The sequence below is a fragment of the Chaetodon auriga genome, chromosome 22 (genome assembly GCF_051107435.1).
Source record: "Chaetodon auriga isolate fChaAug3 chromosome 22, fChaAug3.hap1, whole genome shotgun sequence".
NCBI classification, from domain to species: domain Eukaryota; kingdom Metazoa; phylum Chordata; class Actinopteri; order Chaetodontiformes; family Chaetodontidae; genus Chaetodon; species Chaetodon auriga.
In genome coordinates this window covers 19,944,013-19,962,895 of record NC_135095.1, presented here as the reverse complement: position 1 = coordinate 19,962,895, position 18,883 = coordinate 19,944,013, and the positions used below count along the sequence as shown (strand labels likewise).

At 47.4% G+C, this 18,883-nt stretch overlaps 4 protein-coding genes across 5 annotated transcripts; 2 read left to right on the top strand and 2 right to left on the bottom strand.

The window, feature by feature from the left end:
• Positions 1-226: 226 nt before the first annotated feature.
• LOC143314840 (CCR4-NOT transcription complex subunit 2-like) lies at positions 227-13,988 on the bottom strand. 2 transcript variants are annotated; one of them, XR_013075832.1, is made up of 16 exons: positions 13,938-13,988; positions 11,540-11,671; positions 10,256-10,328; positions 8,974-9,121; positions 8,613-8,837; positions 8,324-8,403; positions 8,051-8,176; positions 7,525-7,655; positions 7,167-7,287; positions 6,926-7,082; positions 6,361-6,422; positions 6,124-6,173; positions 5,893-5,993; positions 5,474-5,618; positions 1,941-3,991; positions 227-1,877 (listed from the first exon to the last, which is right to left on the bottom strand). XR_013075832.1 is itself a non-coding variant. In XM_076722071.1 (15 exons), exons 2-15 carry the CDS (start codon positions 11,657-11,659, stop codon positions 3,905-3,907), a joined length of 1,626 nt encoding a protein of 541 aa, XP_076578186.1. In that variant the 5' UTR covers positions 11,660-11,671; positions 13,938-13,988; the 3' UTR covers positions 227-3,904. The 2 variants fall into 2 exon arrangements, 1 of the variants encoding a protein (XP_076578186.1); XM_076722071.1 differs by having other exon boundaries at positions 227-3,991.
• Positions 4,040-5,111, bottom strand: LOC143315233 (uncharacterized). The gene is made up of 3 exons (XM_076722833.1): positions 5,073-5,111; positions 4,878-4,912; positions 4,040-4,835 (listed from the first exon to the last, which is right to left on the bottom strand). The coding sequence occupies exons 1-3, from the start codon at positions 5,109-5,111 to the stop codon at positions 4,181-4,183; spliced, it is 729 nt and encodes a 242-aa protein (XP_076578948.1). The 3' UTR covers positions 4,040-4,180.
• A 2,923-nt stretch (positions 13,989-16,911) lies between the features above and the next one.
• Positions 16,912-17,280, top strand: LOC143314990 (histone H2B 1/2-like). Its single transcript, XM_076722375.1, has one exon. It carries the CDS (start codon positions 16,912-16,914, stop codon positions 17,278-17,280), a length of 369 nt encoding a protein of 122 aa, XP_076578490.1.
• Positions 17,281-18,276: 996 nt separating this feature from the next.
• Positions 18,277-18,687, top strand: LOC143315060 (histone H3-like). Its single transcript, XM_076722499.1, has one exon. It carries the CDS (start codon positions 18,277-18,279, stop codon positions 18,685-18,687), a length of 411 nt encoding a protein of 136 aa, XP_076578614.1.
• The last annotated feature ends 196 nt before the right edge of the window (positions 18,688-18,883 follow it).

Genomic DNA, 18,883 nt, shown 5'->3' with positions numbered 1-18,883 from the left:
CAAACTTCTTCTTCTCCTTCACACTCTGTTAAACTGTGATCAGCTGATGAAGCTGGACTGTGGGGTCACCTCGTGTTGAGACGCTGTTACCAGATAAAACTTCTTCAGGTGATGAAGACGTCACAAACAGGAAACTTCAGGAACTTTCAGACCTGAAAAAACCCTGACAGACAGACAGACAGACACACAGACAGACAGACACATACAAACCAGCCTGGACTCGTCCTTCAGTTTCATTACCAGAATATTTATTTTATTCTTTTTCCTATTAAAACACTAGCTGCCATATTTAATAAAACAGCCAACGGCCAAGTGCCTCAGTCCTCATCCTCCAATCAAATCGTCTCCAGCAGGTCACGTGGGTCTGCGGGCGTGTCCTTGGCTTTGCTGCTGCAGTGGGCCCTGTAGTCATGGCAACCGAAGCCGCTGCGGCTGTAGGTGTGGGCGGAGTCAGCCGTGGTCCCTGTAAACCGTCTCCATGGGGGTCAGTATTGCGTGGTTTACCGGCGGCAGCAGACGGAGGGTCTCCTCGCTTCAGACACAATTCTTTTTAGTTTTTCCTCTTTTTCTTAAAAATACTGCCGTCTCTGTGTGTGTGTGTGTGTGTGTGTTTACACACACACACACAGTTTATTGTGTGTGTGTTTACACACACGCAGCTGGACATTGGTGCCTCCTGGAGGAAATTTAAAAGCGATGAAAAGCAAATCATTTGTGACATTTAGCGTAAAAATGGGGAATCTTTCGGCTCATTTTGATTTCCGTGGGGGCGACGACCTTTCCAGGAAACGCTCTGCATTCTGGGAAACAGACGTTCACTTTCCTGCTGAGAGTTAAGATGAGAAGACTGAAACCTGAATCACGTCCACACGATAAACAAGAAGCTCCCGCCAGCAGCCGGCTAGCTTAGCTTAGCATAAAGACTGGAAACAGCTAGCTTGGCTCTGTCCAAAGGCACCGCTAGAGCTAATTAACATGTGACCGTATATGTTTAATTTGTAGAAAAACTAAAGTGGAAAAATGCCAAGTCGCCTTCATGCTAAGCTAAGCTAACAGTCTCCTAGCCGCAGCTTCGTATCAAGCGTACAGACGTGAGCGTAGCGTCGTTCTGAAAATCCACCTCTCAGACAGGAAGTGAACGAGCGCATCCCTCAAAACTCCTTCAGAGGTCACTCCTGAAAGCAGAGAAGTGCCAATAAACCTGGGAGGTGATCGAAAAGTAGAACTTAAAATAAACATTAAAAGTGAAGGGGGGGGGTCCGCTGGCAGAAGGAGGAGCTGAAATGTCAGAACAAAAATAAAAAGTATGGTGGAAACGGAGACGAGCTCACATCTTCACTGCAGGCTTTGGTGTTAATCCAGCAAACTGCAGAAGAATGAGGAGAAAAATCTCAATGTGTTCTGCGTTTTGGTCTTTTTGTCGGTTTTTCCTTCTGGTCTTTAAATCTCGTGCAGAATCCAAACTAATCAGACTGACGGACATTGACCTCCATCAAAAACACATCAGGAGTGTTACCAGCTGACTCTGTCTCACTGATCGGACCGTCCACTGACACTCTGTCCTACTGATCGGACCGTCCACTGACACTGTATCTCACTGATTGGACCGTCCACTGACACTCTGTCCTACTGATCGGACCGTCCACTGACACTCTGTCTCACTGATCGGACCGTCCACTGACACTCTGTCCTACTGATCGGACCGTCCACTGACACTCTGTCTCACTGATCGGACCGTCCACTGACACTCTGTCCTACTGATCGGACCGTCCACTGACACTCTGTCTCACTGATCGGACCGTCCACTGACACTCTGTCCTACTGATCGGACCGTCCACTGACACTCTGTCCTACTGATTGGACCGTCCACTGACACTCTGTCCTACTGATTGGACCGTCCACTGACACTCTGTCCTACTGATCGGACCGTCCACTGACACTGTATCTCACTGATCGGACCGTCCACTGACACTCTGTCCTACTGATTGGACCGTCCACTGACACTCTGTCCTACTGATCGGACCGTCCACTGACACTGTATCTCACTGATCGGACCGTCCACTGACACTCTGTCCTACTGATCGGACCGTCCACTGACACTCTGTCTCACTGATCGGACCGTCCACTGACACTCTGTCTCACTGATTGGACCGTCCACTGACACTCTGTCTCACTGATCGGACCGTCCACTGACACTGTATCTCACTGATCGGACCGTCCACTGACACTCTGTCCTACTGATCGGACCGTCCACTGACACTCTGTCTCACTGATCGGACCGTCCACTGACACTCTGTCTCACTGATTGGACCGTCCACTGACACTCTGTCCTACTGATCGGACCGTCCACTGACACTGTATCTCACTGATTGGACCGTCCACTGACACTCTGTCCTACTGATTGGACCGTCCACTGACACTCTGTCTCACTGATCGGACCGTCCACTGACACTCTGTCTCACTGATTGGACCGTCCACTGACACTCTGTCTCACTGATCGGACTGTCCACTGATACTTTGTCCTATTCAAACATTTTATTTAAAGTATTTTCTCAAATCGTTTCCAGAGCAGCAACAACCAGCTCACATCGCTTTCTGAAGTGTTTTTTTTTTTTTTTTAGAAAAATTAAAAAAAATGGAAAGATTTCCACTTGAACAGGATTAAAATTCTCTCTCCACCTGTAGATTCTTGATAAGGTGGAGAATTTTAACTGCGATGATCAAAAGCAAACGAAGGAAAAAGAGAAAATTGGTCCAATTCATTTCCAGACTTTTTTCTTGGAAACTTTCTCTTTCTTTCTCTTCACACCTCTAAAAACTAAAAATCCTTCAACTGGATCAATCAGAGGCCAGATGCTGCAATGGAGGCTCTGCTTCATTTTAAGAGGCTGAAAACACAGAAATACAAAACATGTATTAATCTGCCGCTGAAAACAGTCCCAAACGAAAGCACCATCTCCTCCTGTCCGACTGGTCTGTGAGCAGCTCTTTCAGAAATCATTGAGAAGATTTAGATCTGCACACGAGCTTTGACTAACACAAGAGGAAAAACAGAATCAAATCTGAATTTGAACTTTAGAATAACAGAAAATAAAACGTGTGTGGTGACAACAGAGGTCGGACACGTCCCGCCCACAGAGACCTTCATCTGTCTGCTCGGCGAATCAGCGTTTCTCTGCTGAACTTTGAGTTCAGAGTGAAGCCAAAGCCGCCGATGTTCTGTCTGCGGCGCCAGGCGTCGCCTCATGAACACCAACAAACCAAAAAGATAGTTTTCTTCTTTTATTATGAAATAGTGCTACAATGTACATTGCATTTCCTCTCCTGACTCTCGGCTGTCTGCTTGTGTGTGTGTGTGTTCTGATCGTAACGCTGAAAACAAAGATGGTGAAGAGTTTGAGCTCCTCGGAGGTCAGAGGTCAGAGGTGCGACACAGGGAGTGAAATAATTATCCATCCTGACAGGTGATTTTATTCTGTGTTAAAATCTGGTTCTTCTTAAAAGCTTCTCTAGACAAAAATAGTCAATTCTTAAGACTGAATAGAAACATGGATCACTCGATCAGATGGACACTTATTCACGGAGCTCGTGTCGGCGGTCGGACTGTGCTGTCTGTCGACGTGAAGCCTGCGCTCCACGCGACAGACCGACCAAACCAAAGTCATGGAGGCGGGTGGGAAATAAAATTTAAAAAAAAAACAGAACGAAAGAAAGAAAATGAGGTAAAGAACAAAGAAAATCTGAAAAGTCTATTCAGTGTTTGGGAGGGCGGGAGCCGGGACGTCCTCTCCCGTCCCCAGTCCTTATTGGCCAGATTCACTTTGAGTGTGTGGAGGTGGAAAAACCTAGAGGGGTGACGAGCCAGGAGGGCCAATGGCAGGCAGGCAGGAGGAGGTAGAGCCAATCAGAAGGCCTGCTGGGCAGGATTGTAGTTGAATGTGGAGGGAACATGAGGTCTTTCTTCTAGTTTGTCATATTCCAGATGAAACTCCTGAAAACAGACACAGAGTCAGATTTACTGCCGCGTCAGGATGTGTCAGAGTGTCAGAACGTTAACGTCGGCCTCGCTCGTCGTTTTCTGTGTTTAATGATCCAAACATGACTCAAAACGCTCATTTTAAACAGTTCTGATAACATTTTACCGACTGGAGGACTTCAGATCAGTCAAGATGGTCTACAGTCAACAGTGTGTACAAATAAAGTGAGGCTGGACCGAGAGCTGTGGACCGAGACCTGCGGGCCGAGACCTGTGGACTGAGACCTGCGGGCCGAGACCTGTGGACTGAGACCTGTGGACTGAGACCTGCGGGCCGAGACCTGTGGACTGAGACCTGCGGGCCGAGACCTGTGGACTGAGACCTGTGGACCAAGAGCTGTGGACCGAGACCTGCGGGCCGAGACCTGTGGACTGAGACCTGCGGGCCGAGACCTGCGGGCCGAGACCTGTGGACCGAGACCTGTGGACCGAGAGCTGTGGACCGAGAGCTGCGGGCCGAGACCTGTGGACTGAGACCTGTGGACCGAGACCTGTGGACTGAGACCTGCGGGCCGAGACCTGCGGGCCGAGACCTGTGGACCGAGAGCTGCGGACTGAGACCTGCGGGCCGAGACCTGCGGGCCGAGACCTGCGGGCCGAGACCTGTGGACCGAGACCTGCGGGCCGAGACCTGTGGACTGAGACCTGTGGACTGAGACCTGTGGGCCGAGACCTGCGGGCCGAGACCTGCGGGCCGAGACCTGTGGACCGAGACCTGCGGACCGAGACCTGCGGGCCGAGACCTGCGGGCCGAGACCTGCGGACTGAGACCTGCGGACCGAGGCCCGTGGACTGAGACCTGCGGACCGAGACCTGCGGACTGAGACCTGCGGACCGAGACCTGCGGACTGAGACCTGCGGACCGAGACCTGAGACCTGTGTTCACCTTTAAACTGCGGGGTGACAGTGAATTCAATTAAAAGAAACCTGATCAGCAGATATTTGATAAGTGATTAACTGTCAAAGCTAAACTGAGCCATTTCAGTGAACTTTCACGGTGAAGATCGCACAGAGCTGCTTTGTTAACTGTCTATACGCTGGAACACATGAAGCTGTCAGAAAAACAAGCCGCCATCTTTCTAAGAACTGATTAAGTCTTGATCGTTTGAGCTTCTCAAATGTGACAGTTTGCTGCTTTTTCTCGTCTTAAATGCGACAGTAAAGACTGTCTCCCTTCCAAGACCTCTGAAGACCTCTGAAGACCTCTGCAGACCTCTGCAGACCTCTGCAGACCTCTGAAGACCTCTGCAGACCTCTGAAGACCATGTTTCAGATCACAGGATCCACTGAGGAAATGATCTGCAGATCAGTCCATAATGACGATGATCGTCAGCTACAGACTGCTTACATACCGACGAGTTCTGACATCGTCCTTTGTTGTGTTTTAGGATGAAAACAGGTGTGTGTGTGTGTGTGTGTGTGTGCGCGTGCGTTTACCTTGGCCACCTTCCTCCAGTTGAGGCAGTCGAAGAAGTAGTAGGTCCCTCTCTCGTAGGCGTTGGTCTTCAGCGTGGGCTCCATACCCGGAGCCCGGGTGATCCAAACCCGCTCCTCTTTATGGTACCTCCAGTCCCTGTTAAAGCTGACACACGCACGCATGCACACACACACACACATACACACACACACACACAGAATGTGATTGTGTTGAACCTCGTTAAACGTCTTCCTTTAATTAAGACAGAAAGCAAGAAGAAAATCTGTATATGAAGAAGAATAAAGAGGAAGTGACATCACAGCAAAGAAACTGTGAGAAACAGAAACTTACTTCAACTTTTCCCGTTTTCGTCAAAGTGTGTAGTTTGAGTTTGTGTGTGTGTGTGTGTGTGTGTGTGTGCGCGCGTGCGTGCTCTCACAGTTCTACTGCAGCCAGCAGTTGTAGTAGATCTCCTCCGTTCATGTAGTAGAGATAAAACAGCAGGTCTTCACCATATCGAGACAACTTGATAGCTGCTAACTGCAGACATGACAGAGCGGGACAGTTACAGGTTGACGTAGTTTAAGTGAAGACGTCTTCCACGTTACTAAAGCACGTCTCCAGACGAATTAAAGAACATGTACTGGGTGCAGCAGGATGAAGGACGTACCTTGTCCCTTATGTGGATGTTGGTTAAATACTCTGAGGGGACGTGGAAGTCTGCAGGAAGAGGAGGACAAAGTCACCACAGAGGGATCAGGACTAAAGAGGGACTAAACGTCTACGTCCTTTCTCTACGAGACATCGAGCTCACACACTCCACTGCTTTATGAAGCTGTTTCAGGAAACTGAACAAAGCGCCTGATGGATGTGAGTAAGTAATCAGACATTTGCTGCGGAGACTCACCGATGTCCTGCGGCCGACACGGAGCCGACGCCCACGGAGACGCAAACTTAGGATAGAGATTCCTGACAGAGACAGAAGACAGCGAAGCGTCAGACTCTCAGTTAGGTTTAGATAAGAACGCTTTGGCTGCGTGAGGAGACGACAGAGGGTCTGCGCTCGGTGGCAGCCTGACGTTTAAATGTGACGTGAAGTGATTTCGATGACATTTAACTGTTTTAAGGTTGAACTGAGTCTTTTTTTTCCTGCATAACGCATTCAATGACTGTTGGAAATTTGATAACTGGATGAATCAATAATGAAAATAATTGTTATTTTCAGTGACTTTACTGGTTTTGGGTTAAACTGAAGTCCACACAGATGAGCCAAGAGTGACGTGAACATCATGAGGAACATCATGATCAGTTTGGACAGACTGACTGCAGACTGCAGCTCTGAGCCGGTCTGAGTCTCTGGGTCTTAAACCTGGACCTGTGCACTGACCTGAGGTCTGTGTCGGCTATGTTACCTCCACGTAAACTCTGTGTGTGTGTGTGTGTGTGTGTATGTGTGTGCGTCTTCATCGTACTCAGGTGAGTTGAGGTTGAGGCCGAGCGTGGTGAGGTCGGAGCCCAGGGCCAGGTGGACCATGCCAGGGTCCGTCTCCGCCGCCCGGATGAACGTCAGCAAGCCGATCATCCCGAACTGGTCCGTTACCATGCCGACCGGGATGTTGGTCACACGGCCTGGGACACAGAGACAGACAGAGGACACGTGAGGGTGGCGTTGGCCAAAATCTGCCGTCACTCGTCGACGTGTGTGCATCTCACCGTCAGGAAGCACCTGAATCCCTTTCTTCTGCTGGTTGTTGTTGCTCGGCGCAGAGCTCTTATCACCGGGGAACTTTGGACCATCTGAGCTGGAGGCGGGCTTTCCTGAAGAGTTCAGATTCTGATTGGACAGAAACAGAGGGAAAAATAGTCCTAAGAAATGGGACGAATCAGGACACGAGCACACAGCATCATCGAGGGCAGGACATGCCGTGAAACAAGCAAATGAGCACAGAACTGACAGAAAACTGGACAGAAGACAGGAGGACAGGAGACGGAAAAAAGACGAGACAACAGCAGAGAGAAAAGAGAAAAACAGGAAAAGAAAGGTGAAGGTGAAAAGAAAAAGGGCTCTAACTGTTTTGCTGTCTTCGTTGGTGCTGGTGGGGTCTTTCGTTTGGTAGTTGGGCCCGGGGAGGGCAGGGAAGTCTTCGTTATGGATGGAGAAGTCCTGCGACTGCTCACTGGACGGCTTGGTGACCATGCCAACTGGAAAACCGGAGCAAAGAGCAGTGAGCCACGTGCTAACGCTAACGCTAACAACCATTATAACGGAAGAATTGAATTAATAATAGAGCGACAGCCACACAACAGAAGCAAAAACCTGCACACACACAAAGATTCACCGCCATGAGTTCAAGAGTACGAATATTTTCAGAAGGAACTCGCGACTGAAGTCTGAGTGCAGAGACACACGTTTCAAAAAGTGACGCCTGGAAAAGAGCAAATGAGCTGAAACTAAGAAAATAATCAATAAAGTACATAAACAAACATACAAGAGACAGAAAAACAAACTTACATAAAGAAATCAGGGTTTGCACGACCTAACCTACACTGCTGAATGAACGCACACACACACACACACACACAGGGCTCTGTGTTACCGTAAGGGGCCCGACCAGCCAGCGGGTTGAGCAGTGGGGTGGGATTTGAACCTCCGTCCCTCCGACTCCTGTCCGCTAACGCCGGGAAATCTGACAGGTCCAACCCCGTCACGTTCTCGCTGCCGTCTAGACCAGAAGCAAAGCGACAGCCATGGTTTCAACGAAGTCAGCGACAGAGGCTTTAACCGAAATGTCAGACTTCAAGCTTCAGCAGCTCAGAACAGGAGCTAAAGCGTCGCCTCAGAGGGAAACAGGAGCTGTGTGTTTGGGTACCTGTGCCATTAAAGATGTTGTTGGATAGGGAGTTGTTCATATTGAAGCCTGGATTCCTGTTCACCCCAAACCCTGACATACTGACACACACACACACACACACACACACACACACACACTAATTAGAAATGAGTTTCAGCCTGGGTTCACTGTTTTCATGCTGATTAAGGAGTGTTTGGGCAGAGATACAAGGTCTTCATATCTGTGAATGAACATTTATGTCAACACGTTTTTAATTGGGAGTGTGTGTGTGTGTGTGTGTGTGTGTGCGTGTGTGCGTGCGCGCTACCTGTTAATAGTGAAAGGCTGCCGTGCTTGCTGCTGTTTGGGCATCCCGATGATGCTGGGTGACGACCGGCTGGGACTCCCCATGCTGCTGCTCCTCCCTGCTCCTACACCGCCGCCTCCTCTCTCTCCTCCGACTCCCCCGACCATGCCGCCCGTCTGCCCTGTCGGACCCCCCACCTGCTGGCTGTGGTTCAGCACGCTCCGGCTGCTCATCGGCAAAATACCCCTGCAGAGAGGAGGAGGAGGAGGAGGAGGAGGAGGGGGAGGAGGAGGAGACACAAGCAAACTTGTAGATGGTTTAAAGCGAACAGAGAAAGACGTCTTCGTCTCTAAACGTCAGCTCATTCATGAGTGTGTTGTACCTGCTCGGCGAGGGAGGCGTGTGCATTGTGCCAGTGCTGGGTGTACTGGCATGACTGGGGAGCTGGCTGGCAGACTGGTTCAACCCACTTCGACTTAACTGAGGTGCCGCGCTGCTGTTCATACCCCTCATGGGAAAACCCAAAGCACCTATGACAAGAGGAGAGACGGTGAGGACACGTCGATTCTCTAGAAGAAGAGTTAAAGGTTTCAGGGTACAGCAGGAAAACTACAACCTGAAACCTGGAGATCCATGTTAACAGATGTTTTTGAGTTCTTAACTGTCCAAGAGAACAACAGTGACAATCTGTGAGTGTGTGAGCAGGTGAAAGCACTTTGTGAGAAAACATTAAAATAAGGTGGGGAATTATGTAAACTTAAAGAGGTTGAATACCATATTTAATATCATACAGTTCTATGTACAGAAGCTAAAGGACTTTGGTATGAAAATCTGCATTTTTAATGTATCCTGCATCATAAATACACGCCAGGCATTTTTAACAAAATACACTGACTCAAAGTCTGAAGAAAATTCAGCTTCCCTCAACTAACATGGTGGTGGTTCCCAAGGAATTGTTGGAATTGGTGTTGCCTGTATGGACTCTCACGGCCAGACATGATTTTTACGGACGACAGCCACCAAGTGGAATAGCACTGAACCATCGATTCACCTCACACACACAAACACACACACACACACACACACACACACACACACACACACACACACACACACACACACACGAGAGCAGCTCTGCCAGCGTCTACGTCTTAAACGGTTTTCTAAAGCAGCGTCAGAGACACAGCTGAGATCGGTCAGCTGGGGCTGCTTGTGTTTGCGGTGCTGATAGAGATTTTTGGGATTGAAGACTGACAAAGACGTGTCCACTGCAGACCTTCACCTCATCACGACGCCGCTCTCTATCACAGAGAATAAATTAACCAAAACACGTTCCACCCTCACTCTGCATCACAAAGTATGATTAAACGTTTCTATGGGGATTATACTTCAAGCAAAACACAGTGTGACAGTGTGTGAGACATCCGTCTAGTGTTGAGGTGATATCAGCGGGAGAAATCCACACTATAAATCCAAAGGGACACTCCAGGCGTCGATAGTGCGACCTCATTTAAGTCCTCACGTTGACCGTGAATTGAGCTTTACGATGCTTTTGAGTGGGGAAAGAAATAACATGACTGAAACACATGTACACATTGTCCCTTATTAGCTTGTCCTGAGGCCTCAAACGGAGACAGGTGAGAACGTGTGTGGCTTCGTCTTACTCTGCGGGCCGTATAAACTGGCTCCTAGCTGTGACAGCTGACCCGTGGAGGAAGCAGAGGAAGATGCCAGCATCTGAAGATAGAGGAAGCACAGAACATCCTTCAGTTTTCCACACAACGCTGTCTTTTTGTTAACCATAAACAAAATGGATAAAGACCCCATCTACACAACAGTATGACAGGTAGGTGATGTGTTCATTTTTTACATTTAAACCTCCACCCTGTAGTAAAATCTACATCTGTCTCCCATGAAGACATTCAGTTACGGAGGTGGTTTGGTCTGAGGTTTATTCTCAGCAGCACAGACGCTACTGAATGATCACAGACGTATTCCAGGAATATTTCAGGCACAGTGTGTTTCTATGATCCTCTCACTCTTAGGTGACTACGCCTAACTGCTTGCCACAGGCTACAATATGGCATCAAATTGAATATTTACAGTATGTAGTTTAGAAAATATCACAGATCCAATATGACATTGGCAGGTGGGACTGAGAGAAAAAGGCACAATTCTAAATGTGTCAGCTCCTTCAGCACCACGGACAGTGACGTGGATTTATCAGTACACACCACTGACACACTGCTGATACTTCAGCTTCTTTCGGTCATGTCGCTAACAAGAGGGACGGCATGTCCCCTCATATCACCTGCTGAGTACGAGCCTCCAGAGAAGCTGACCCCCATCACACTGTCTAACAGAGGTAATACACACCTGTCTGCACAGTGGTGGGTATCATGTTCAGACTTCAGTACAAGTGTTGGTACAATACTTGAGATTCCGCATGGATGACAAAACTGTTTTTTCTACCCCTTACTAAACACGTTTCTCGATTGCACGTAGTCTAAATACAACTTGAAAGTAGAAAAAAAGGTGCAATTTCTACACATTATGTTTGGCAGCAAAAGGACATTTCAAAGAGACAAGATCTGGGGGAATGTGGGGAAAAATGATCGAGACACGAGAAAGAAAAAAAAAAGGAAAAAAATCAACCTGTCACATGACCCACATTGCAGCACAACCAGACATCTTTATTCAATCCATATCACTGGTATGTATGACACAGCCTGCAGTTTCGCTCTGCAACCACTTTCTCTTGCAGGAAAAACACTTAACTTGGTACTTTTGTGGGTTACGTGATCCCAGAGATTACAGTGTGGAACTACAATTAAAATCTGACATAATTACAGTCCTCAAAACTTAAAAGAAAAGTATTACTGTGAGCTTGAATGGTTACTTTTCTCCACACTGTAAAGACCTGAAGTGGGTCTTAATAAATAACTTACATCCTTGTCAGCGCGGTGTGGAGGGAACATGGACTGTTGGGTGTAGTAGAGGCTGGAGTCGTCCGCATAGTCGCTCTCTACCCCTCCCTCCATAAACTTCTTCCGGTTAGCACCAAACATACCGTGTGTCACCTGAGAAAGCAAACACAGGAAATGGTCACACTGACTGCCAGACTGAAGCTGCAGCAACATAAATCAGCTCCTTCCTGTCACACCTGCAGTCATTCGCTTAAACTGTGATTCATAACGGTGTCTTCAGATTCATTTAAGATGCTGTGAATAAAACAAACGTCAGAAAAATTCGACGTGCATGTAACCCAACAAATGCCTTAATTTAAAACATGCCTCTGCGTGTCTGGGTCCGCAGACATTACGCTCAGATACTCACACAGAGACTGGTTTCGAAACCCTTAAAACAAAACATATAAGTTACACAAAACAAGTCAGATTTGTTCTTCTTGTTTCAGTTTCCTGTTGCGTGTTGGCCCATCCATCCCAGATGCTGCTTTCTCTGATACACAATGCATACTGTTCATTTAGGAGGTGTGTCAGTTGTGCTTACTCGAACCTGTTTGCAGCTTTAAATAACTAAAACTTCACAATTATGATTTCACGTATACTTCTTAGAGTTGGAATAAGAGTAGGTTGTAAGAACTATGTACTCAGGTCCTACTTGAAGAGTGCTGATCACAGATTAACCTGCAACACTGTGTCAACCATGATGTCTATGTGAAGTAACACCACAACCTCCAGCAGAAAATGCGTTGCTGCTGCTGCTGAAACACAGGTCCTGGGTTCTTCATACAGGATCTTTACATAGAGATCGTTCATATCAAACCTATAATGTGTGAAAGAGTGACAACCTCAGAAAAAGGGCTCGGGTCTGTCACCAGACTGCTATGTCCCTATGGTGGCACTGTCGCCTCACAGCAAGAAGGTCCCAGGTTCGATTCTCGCTGCGGGCACCGGGTGTGTCCTCCACCATGCCTTCGGTGCCTGCTGCTCGAGGAGGGCCTTTCTGTGTGGAGTTTGCATGTTCTCCCCGTGTTCACCTGGGGTATCCTCCGTAAAAATACCATCCACTAAAAACATGCAAGAAGATCACCACCTGACCAATGGTGATGACAAGATGGGTCCCCGGGCGCCAGTCTGGCTGCCCACCGCTCCTGGTCTGCCGCGGAGGAGGGATGACCAGGATGGGTTAAAGGCGGAAGTCAAATTTCACCTCGTGTACAGTGCTCGCATGTGTGTGACAAATAAAGGGGAATGTCTCCCCCCGATTCTTCTTCTTCTTCTTCTCTCTGAGGATCTGAGCAAAACTCTGAACAATGGTCACAGTACCAGAATATCACCTGTACCTGCACCTATACCTGACTTACATCACGTTTAACAGCTTATGCAAACTTAGCTGCTGTAGCAGGAGTCATTCCTCCAAACATGAGGCGATGTAAACAGTTTGAGATTGAACATAGATCCCACAGGATTACTTTTGTTTAGTTAGCCAGACATCCACAATCCCTGTTAGAAGCGACCCAATGTGTAACAGCTATACCCAGCGAACGGCTAATTGAGCTCTACCACGCTTGTGAGGTTATAAAGTGCATATTATTGCTTGCAAACCAGCGTATTTGCGGTTAGAAAACCCCCTAAACCCTGTTCTATCGGCTGAGTGGTTTTCAAGCTCCACTTTTCTTGTTGTAAAGCAACACTGAAGGTACAGCAGTGTCGCAAAAGGCTAGCTAATGTTAGCCGTGCAAGCTAATGCTAGCACCGACAATCTGTCTGGTTTACCGTAATTATACCAAACTACCCGCTGCTTTGTTGATAACAGTAATGAACCGACTTGTCCTGATTTGTGCTGTACTAGTGAGAGGCACATACATAATAACTATAAGCTGGCATTACCTTGTTATCTGTAAAATGAACCAGGAGCTAATGCTAGCCGACTAGCGCACGTAAGCGAGCAGCTAGTTCTATAGGAATGCATTGGGACGTTAGCGTGAGAGCTAATGCTCACTACCAAGCAAGCTATTCGGCTAATCGCAATGTAAGAACGCCACGGCAGGGACAGCTGTGAGCGGTTATAGCAAAGTCTGGCAAGATGAAAACACCGTTTTTAATGTGGTCATTTAGACAGGCCACCGTGCAGAAGGGACCAGCGGGCAGGTGTGTTTTTGTTCGGGTTTGGGCCTGCTGCGCCTCCGTCGGTTAACGTTAGTTCCCCAAAACAACAACATAAAGCAACGAAACCGGACTGCTGGGTTTTGAGTCGTGTTTTCCTCTTTCCTTCGCCGCGTGGTTCCGTACGAACCACCGTGCGAGCAGAGTTTTCTTTAAATGAGGTTCTGGTTCGTCCCTGTTGAGAAAATAAATTAAACGAATAAAAGAAGGAGCTTACCGCATCAATCTTTCTTCCCCGCTACAATCCAAGATGGCCGTCATCTCTTCGCCAATCAGCGAGGATGCTGGGATGCCTTTCGCCTCTGACCCCTGATTCTCCATCACTCCGCTCCACTCCGGACTGTACTGCTGTACTCTAGTAAGGTACTTGGCTATACTACATATATCCTACTGTCTGGCGTCTGAATCACTCTTATTTACTGTAATCTGTCCTGTATTTCTACTGTCTGACCTCTGAGGCCCCATCACTTTATTTTGTACTGTATTCTGACCTCTGACCTCTGAACCTCTGACCTGTGAACTTCCATTTCCACTCTGCTCTCCACTTTACTGTTCTCTGTACTCTTTACCTCTGGATTACTGACTGATCAAAGTGGGTTTGTGTGTCTTTACTAACATTTCATGGCGCTTAAATGCACATTTTTACCCCTTCAACGCACAGCGCTGCTCTTTAGTGACCTGGGACTTTTGTATATTACACATTTTCTAGTAGATAAATTAAGCACCCAACTACCTGGAATTCATTACACCGTTTATTTCAAACAAGTGTAGCCGGTAATATTGTAATTCCCCCTTTGGCCGCATGATGCCGCTGTTGTATCACTCTGACTATCAATGGATACAGACTGTTGAAAAAATGTAACTGTTTCTGTTTTGTCCAGCACCCAACCAGTTTCTGTGGACATTATCAGATGCCAGAAACTGTAGAACAGGATTAAAGGTGAAGAAAAAGAGGATGAAGCGACATAGTGCCGATTAGGCAAGCACTGCCATTTCATGTTTAGTGTCCAGGGGCCTCATTTATAAAACATTGCGTAGAATCCATACTAAAAGTGTGCGTACGCCCAAAAGCTGAAAATGGCGTACGCCAAAAAATATTCGGATTTATAAAACGTGCGTACTCACACCTGCACGCAATTTTCCCTTTATAAATCACACTCCACCTGGAAGATTGCGCAGGTGGATTCACCTCACATCCCGCCCCCGACACACCCACATTTTACCATGAATGGTCAATGCAAAGTACCTCATGAATGACTTTGCATATAAATATACCTGCTGATCAATGGCATTTTACGTTCGATCATGGCAGAGAAAAGAAAAATAAATTTTACGGAGACTGAAATCGAGGTGCTTGTGGGTGAGGTGGAGGCCAGAAAGGATATTTTGTTTGGTGGTCACGGTAGTGGCGTCACGAATAAAATAATAATAATTTAAAAAATGAGTGGCGGCACGTCGTCACCGCAGTGAATAGTTCCAGTGCCACAGCGCGATCTGTGGCAGAAACTACAGATCCCTACACTACTGTGCGTCAGGATGAATGAGTCATGTGCTGACCCAGGCCACCGTGCCACTACATTCGTCAAGATCATGTCCGAGGTACAAATAATTTGTACATTGAGTGAATGCACATTTTTTCGATTCACATAAGCAAATTCATTTTCACTCTGAGCCCTTATAGCAATGTGAGTGCAGTCAATTGCGCCGATTACATTTGGGAAAACCGGACATTGCTGCAAATTGCCTTTTAATGTTGGCCTGTTCACCCACAGTGTAAGGAAACCTGACGTATCGACTGATCATTTTTATAATGCCATCCAAAACGGCTGGCATTATGGCGCTGAGGGATGGCTGCGATATCCCAGACCTAAGGACATAATTTAACTGAATTATACCCAAAAGGGGCTTTAGACAGACAATGTAACATTATATAATATTAATCATATCAAACACTTACCTGTCGGCTAATTCCCGCTGAAAGGAGCCAGTCGCCAGAAACCCCAGAGTGGTCAGCACCTGGATATGCACCGGGGTGGCGCGGTTCCGGCGAGTGGGTCTATCTAACACTGGGCCCAGTTCAGCACATAGATCCAAGAGCACCGCTCTAGGGAATCTAAATCGGCTTATTAGCCAGTCATCATCATGGGCCAGGGAATCTCCGTGGTCCCGAAAACTTCTCTCCATCCTGATCCTACCGTTTGCGTGATCTTCCAGCAGTGCCAGCGCATCCATTGTGCAGCATTACGCACGAGTGTCACCGCGCTATTTATATGCTTACTCAGCAAATTGAATGATTGTTACACACCTTGTCACAATTAATACTAATCCATCAGTGTCATCCACCGCTCTGTATCATTTGAAGATGGAAGTATGATATATGAACATTGTGCATACAGCAGTAGGCCTAACGGCTCACTAAAGGAACACATCTATAACACTGCACACTTGGGTGTTTATGATTACGCGGGTCTATAAGTCTGATATGTGATGACATTAAATGTATGAGATCAATCTGGCTTCAATTCACCACCTCACCATCTGCACCGCCAGTTTCCCCGTCTCCAAAATGTTCGTACGCAAGCATCAAAGTTGGCGTACCGGTGCGCACATTCTCACGCTAAGTTTATTTTTATAAATCACAACCTTTGCGTAGGAAGTTGCGTACGCAACTTTCAAGCCCCTTTTTGTGCGTAAGCAAGTTTTATAAATGAGGCCCCAGACAATTAAGGAGATTAGAAAGTCTCAAGTTTTCTACAGAAAAAGACTCAGGTGAGGCGAGAGCAAAGGGAAGGACTGCTGGTGGAGTCAAATCATGAGAGACACCACTCTATAGGTAACCAACATAAGAGGGTATATATCACATGTATATTTATAAGATAAGATAAAATAATCCTTTGTTTATCCCACAGAGGGAAGTCTGCGGCGCCTCGAGCCTGTCAGTAAGAAGCATCAGTAAATAATAATAATCATGAGGGTAAGAGTTGAATTCACATTACTGCACATTGGGCATATTGATACCACATGAGTCAGTCAGCCTCAGGGCAGGCTCTTTGTGCTGCGCATGCTCAGTGTCGAGCACAGTAATATAGCCAATCCTGTGTGAGCAACAGTGGAGATAATTTGCATCTCAAGCATAAATATAAAGCATTCAGACCAAGAACGTGTCATCAGTTTCAAAGCTTGAGCTGAAAATGCCTGACCAGGTGAAAATCTCCAAGAAGGGCTCTAAGAAAGCAGCTTCCAAAGCCACCAAGCCGGGCAAGAAGAGGAGAAAGAGCAGGAGGGAGAGCTATGCCATCTATGTGTACAAGGTGCTGAAGCAGGTGCACCCTGACACTGGGATCTCCTCCAAGGCCATGATGATCATGAACTCCTTTGTGAGTGACATCTTTGAGCGCATAGCTGGGGAGGCCTCCCGTCTGGCTCATTACAACAAGAGGTCCACCATCACCTCCAGGGAGATCCAGACTGCTGTCCGCCTGCTGCTGCCAGGAGAGCTGGCCAAGCACGCTGTGTCTGAGGGCACCAAGGCTGTGACCAAGTACACCAGCTCCAAGTAAAAACCCCAAACCAGCTAAACAAAAGGCTCTTTTAAGAGCCACCCACTTCAGCCAAGAGCTCGCTTCCTGTTCAGAAATGAACCTTATAAACCTAAAGTTGTGTTCACTGAACAAAGTGAGAGCACTCCCACATCCTGCAGCGTCACACTGTCTGTCTGCTGTTTGTGTGTTAATTTCACTGCTGTACAAGTTCATGGTTAAAGTACATTATGTATTATAGTTTAATCCACAGCTAGTAGAAAACTACACACAAAGTACAACACCTCACTGAGGAGAGAACCAGCTCAATAAAATGGACATGTTAGAGCTTGTACTCCTACATACTGAGCTTTTACTGTTCACTCTGCAGTACTCCTATCTGTACTTCTGAGTCCATCATCTCGTTAGTGATTAACTGGATATTCTTGTGCATTGAAGTTAACTCACTCTTTATATGATAATTTCATAAAGTCAAACTTCAGTCAGACTTTAACTTCTCAAAACTGAGGAGGCAGTCATCACAGTCACCCCAAACTATCAGTGTCTAGCTGCAGTAACAGTCTCTGTCTGCATATTTCTTTTTGAGTTCTAGGTTTCTAAAAAAGCTTTGTACCTGAGAGTTACTTATGTCTCATAAAAAGGCCTTAAATCTGCTTTTAAAAGGAATTAGGAAGCATTCAATCATGAGAACCGTCAGACGGACATACATATTCTGGAACTTTTTAATAGAATTAAGAAAAAGAAATAACTACAATAATACTAATACGTTCGTATTCTTACTGAACTAACTCAGAATCTATCTTCTATCTGAACGTGCCTTCAGGTTTCCCGCGTTGGGGCGGGCTTTTGAATTTGAATTTTTCTTCTCCAATAGATGACGAGCTGCAATGCGCGCGCGCCTCTCCTCGGACCAATCAGAGCTCACATCGCTCCGGCAGATCCCGTATAAAGCCGCTGCTCGCAGTCAGTCTGTACGACTTCTTCCCCTGTGAACACAGAGAAGACTAACAGACCAAAATGGCCAGAACCAAACAGACAGCCCGTAAATCTACCGGAGGCAAAGCTCCTAGGAAGCAGCTGGCGACCAAGGCTGCCCGGAAGAGCGCTCCCGCCACCGGCGGAGTGAAGAAGCCTCACCGCTACAGGCCGGGTACGGTGGCCCTGAGGGAGATCCGCCGCTACCAGAAGTCCACCGAGCTGCTGATCCGCAAGCTGCCCTTCCAGCGCCTGGTCAGGGAGATCGCCCAAGACTTCAAGACCGACCTGCGCTTCCAGAGCTCGGCCGTCATGGCCCTGCAGGAGTCCAGCGAGGCTTACCTGGTGGGTCTGTTCGAGGACACCAACCTGTGCGCCATCCACGCCAAGAGGGTCACCATCATGCCCAAAGACATCCAGCTGGCCCGCCGCATCCGCGGAGAGAGGGCTTAAGCTGACCTGAGACCAGTTAACCAACCACACAAAGGCTCTTTTAAGAGCCACAAAAAACACTGAAAGCGCCGCGTCCTCAGCGCAGAAACAGTGATCTCGTGTGATCAGCTGATTATTTCATAAACACAGTGCAGTGTCACGGTATTGTAGAAAATATGAGTCTGAACAGCGGCTGCAGGGGAGCGAATACACCCCC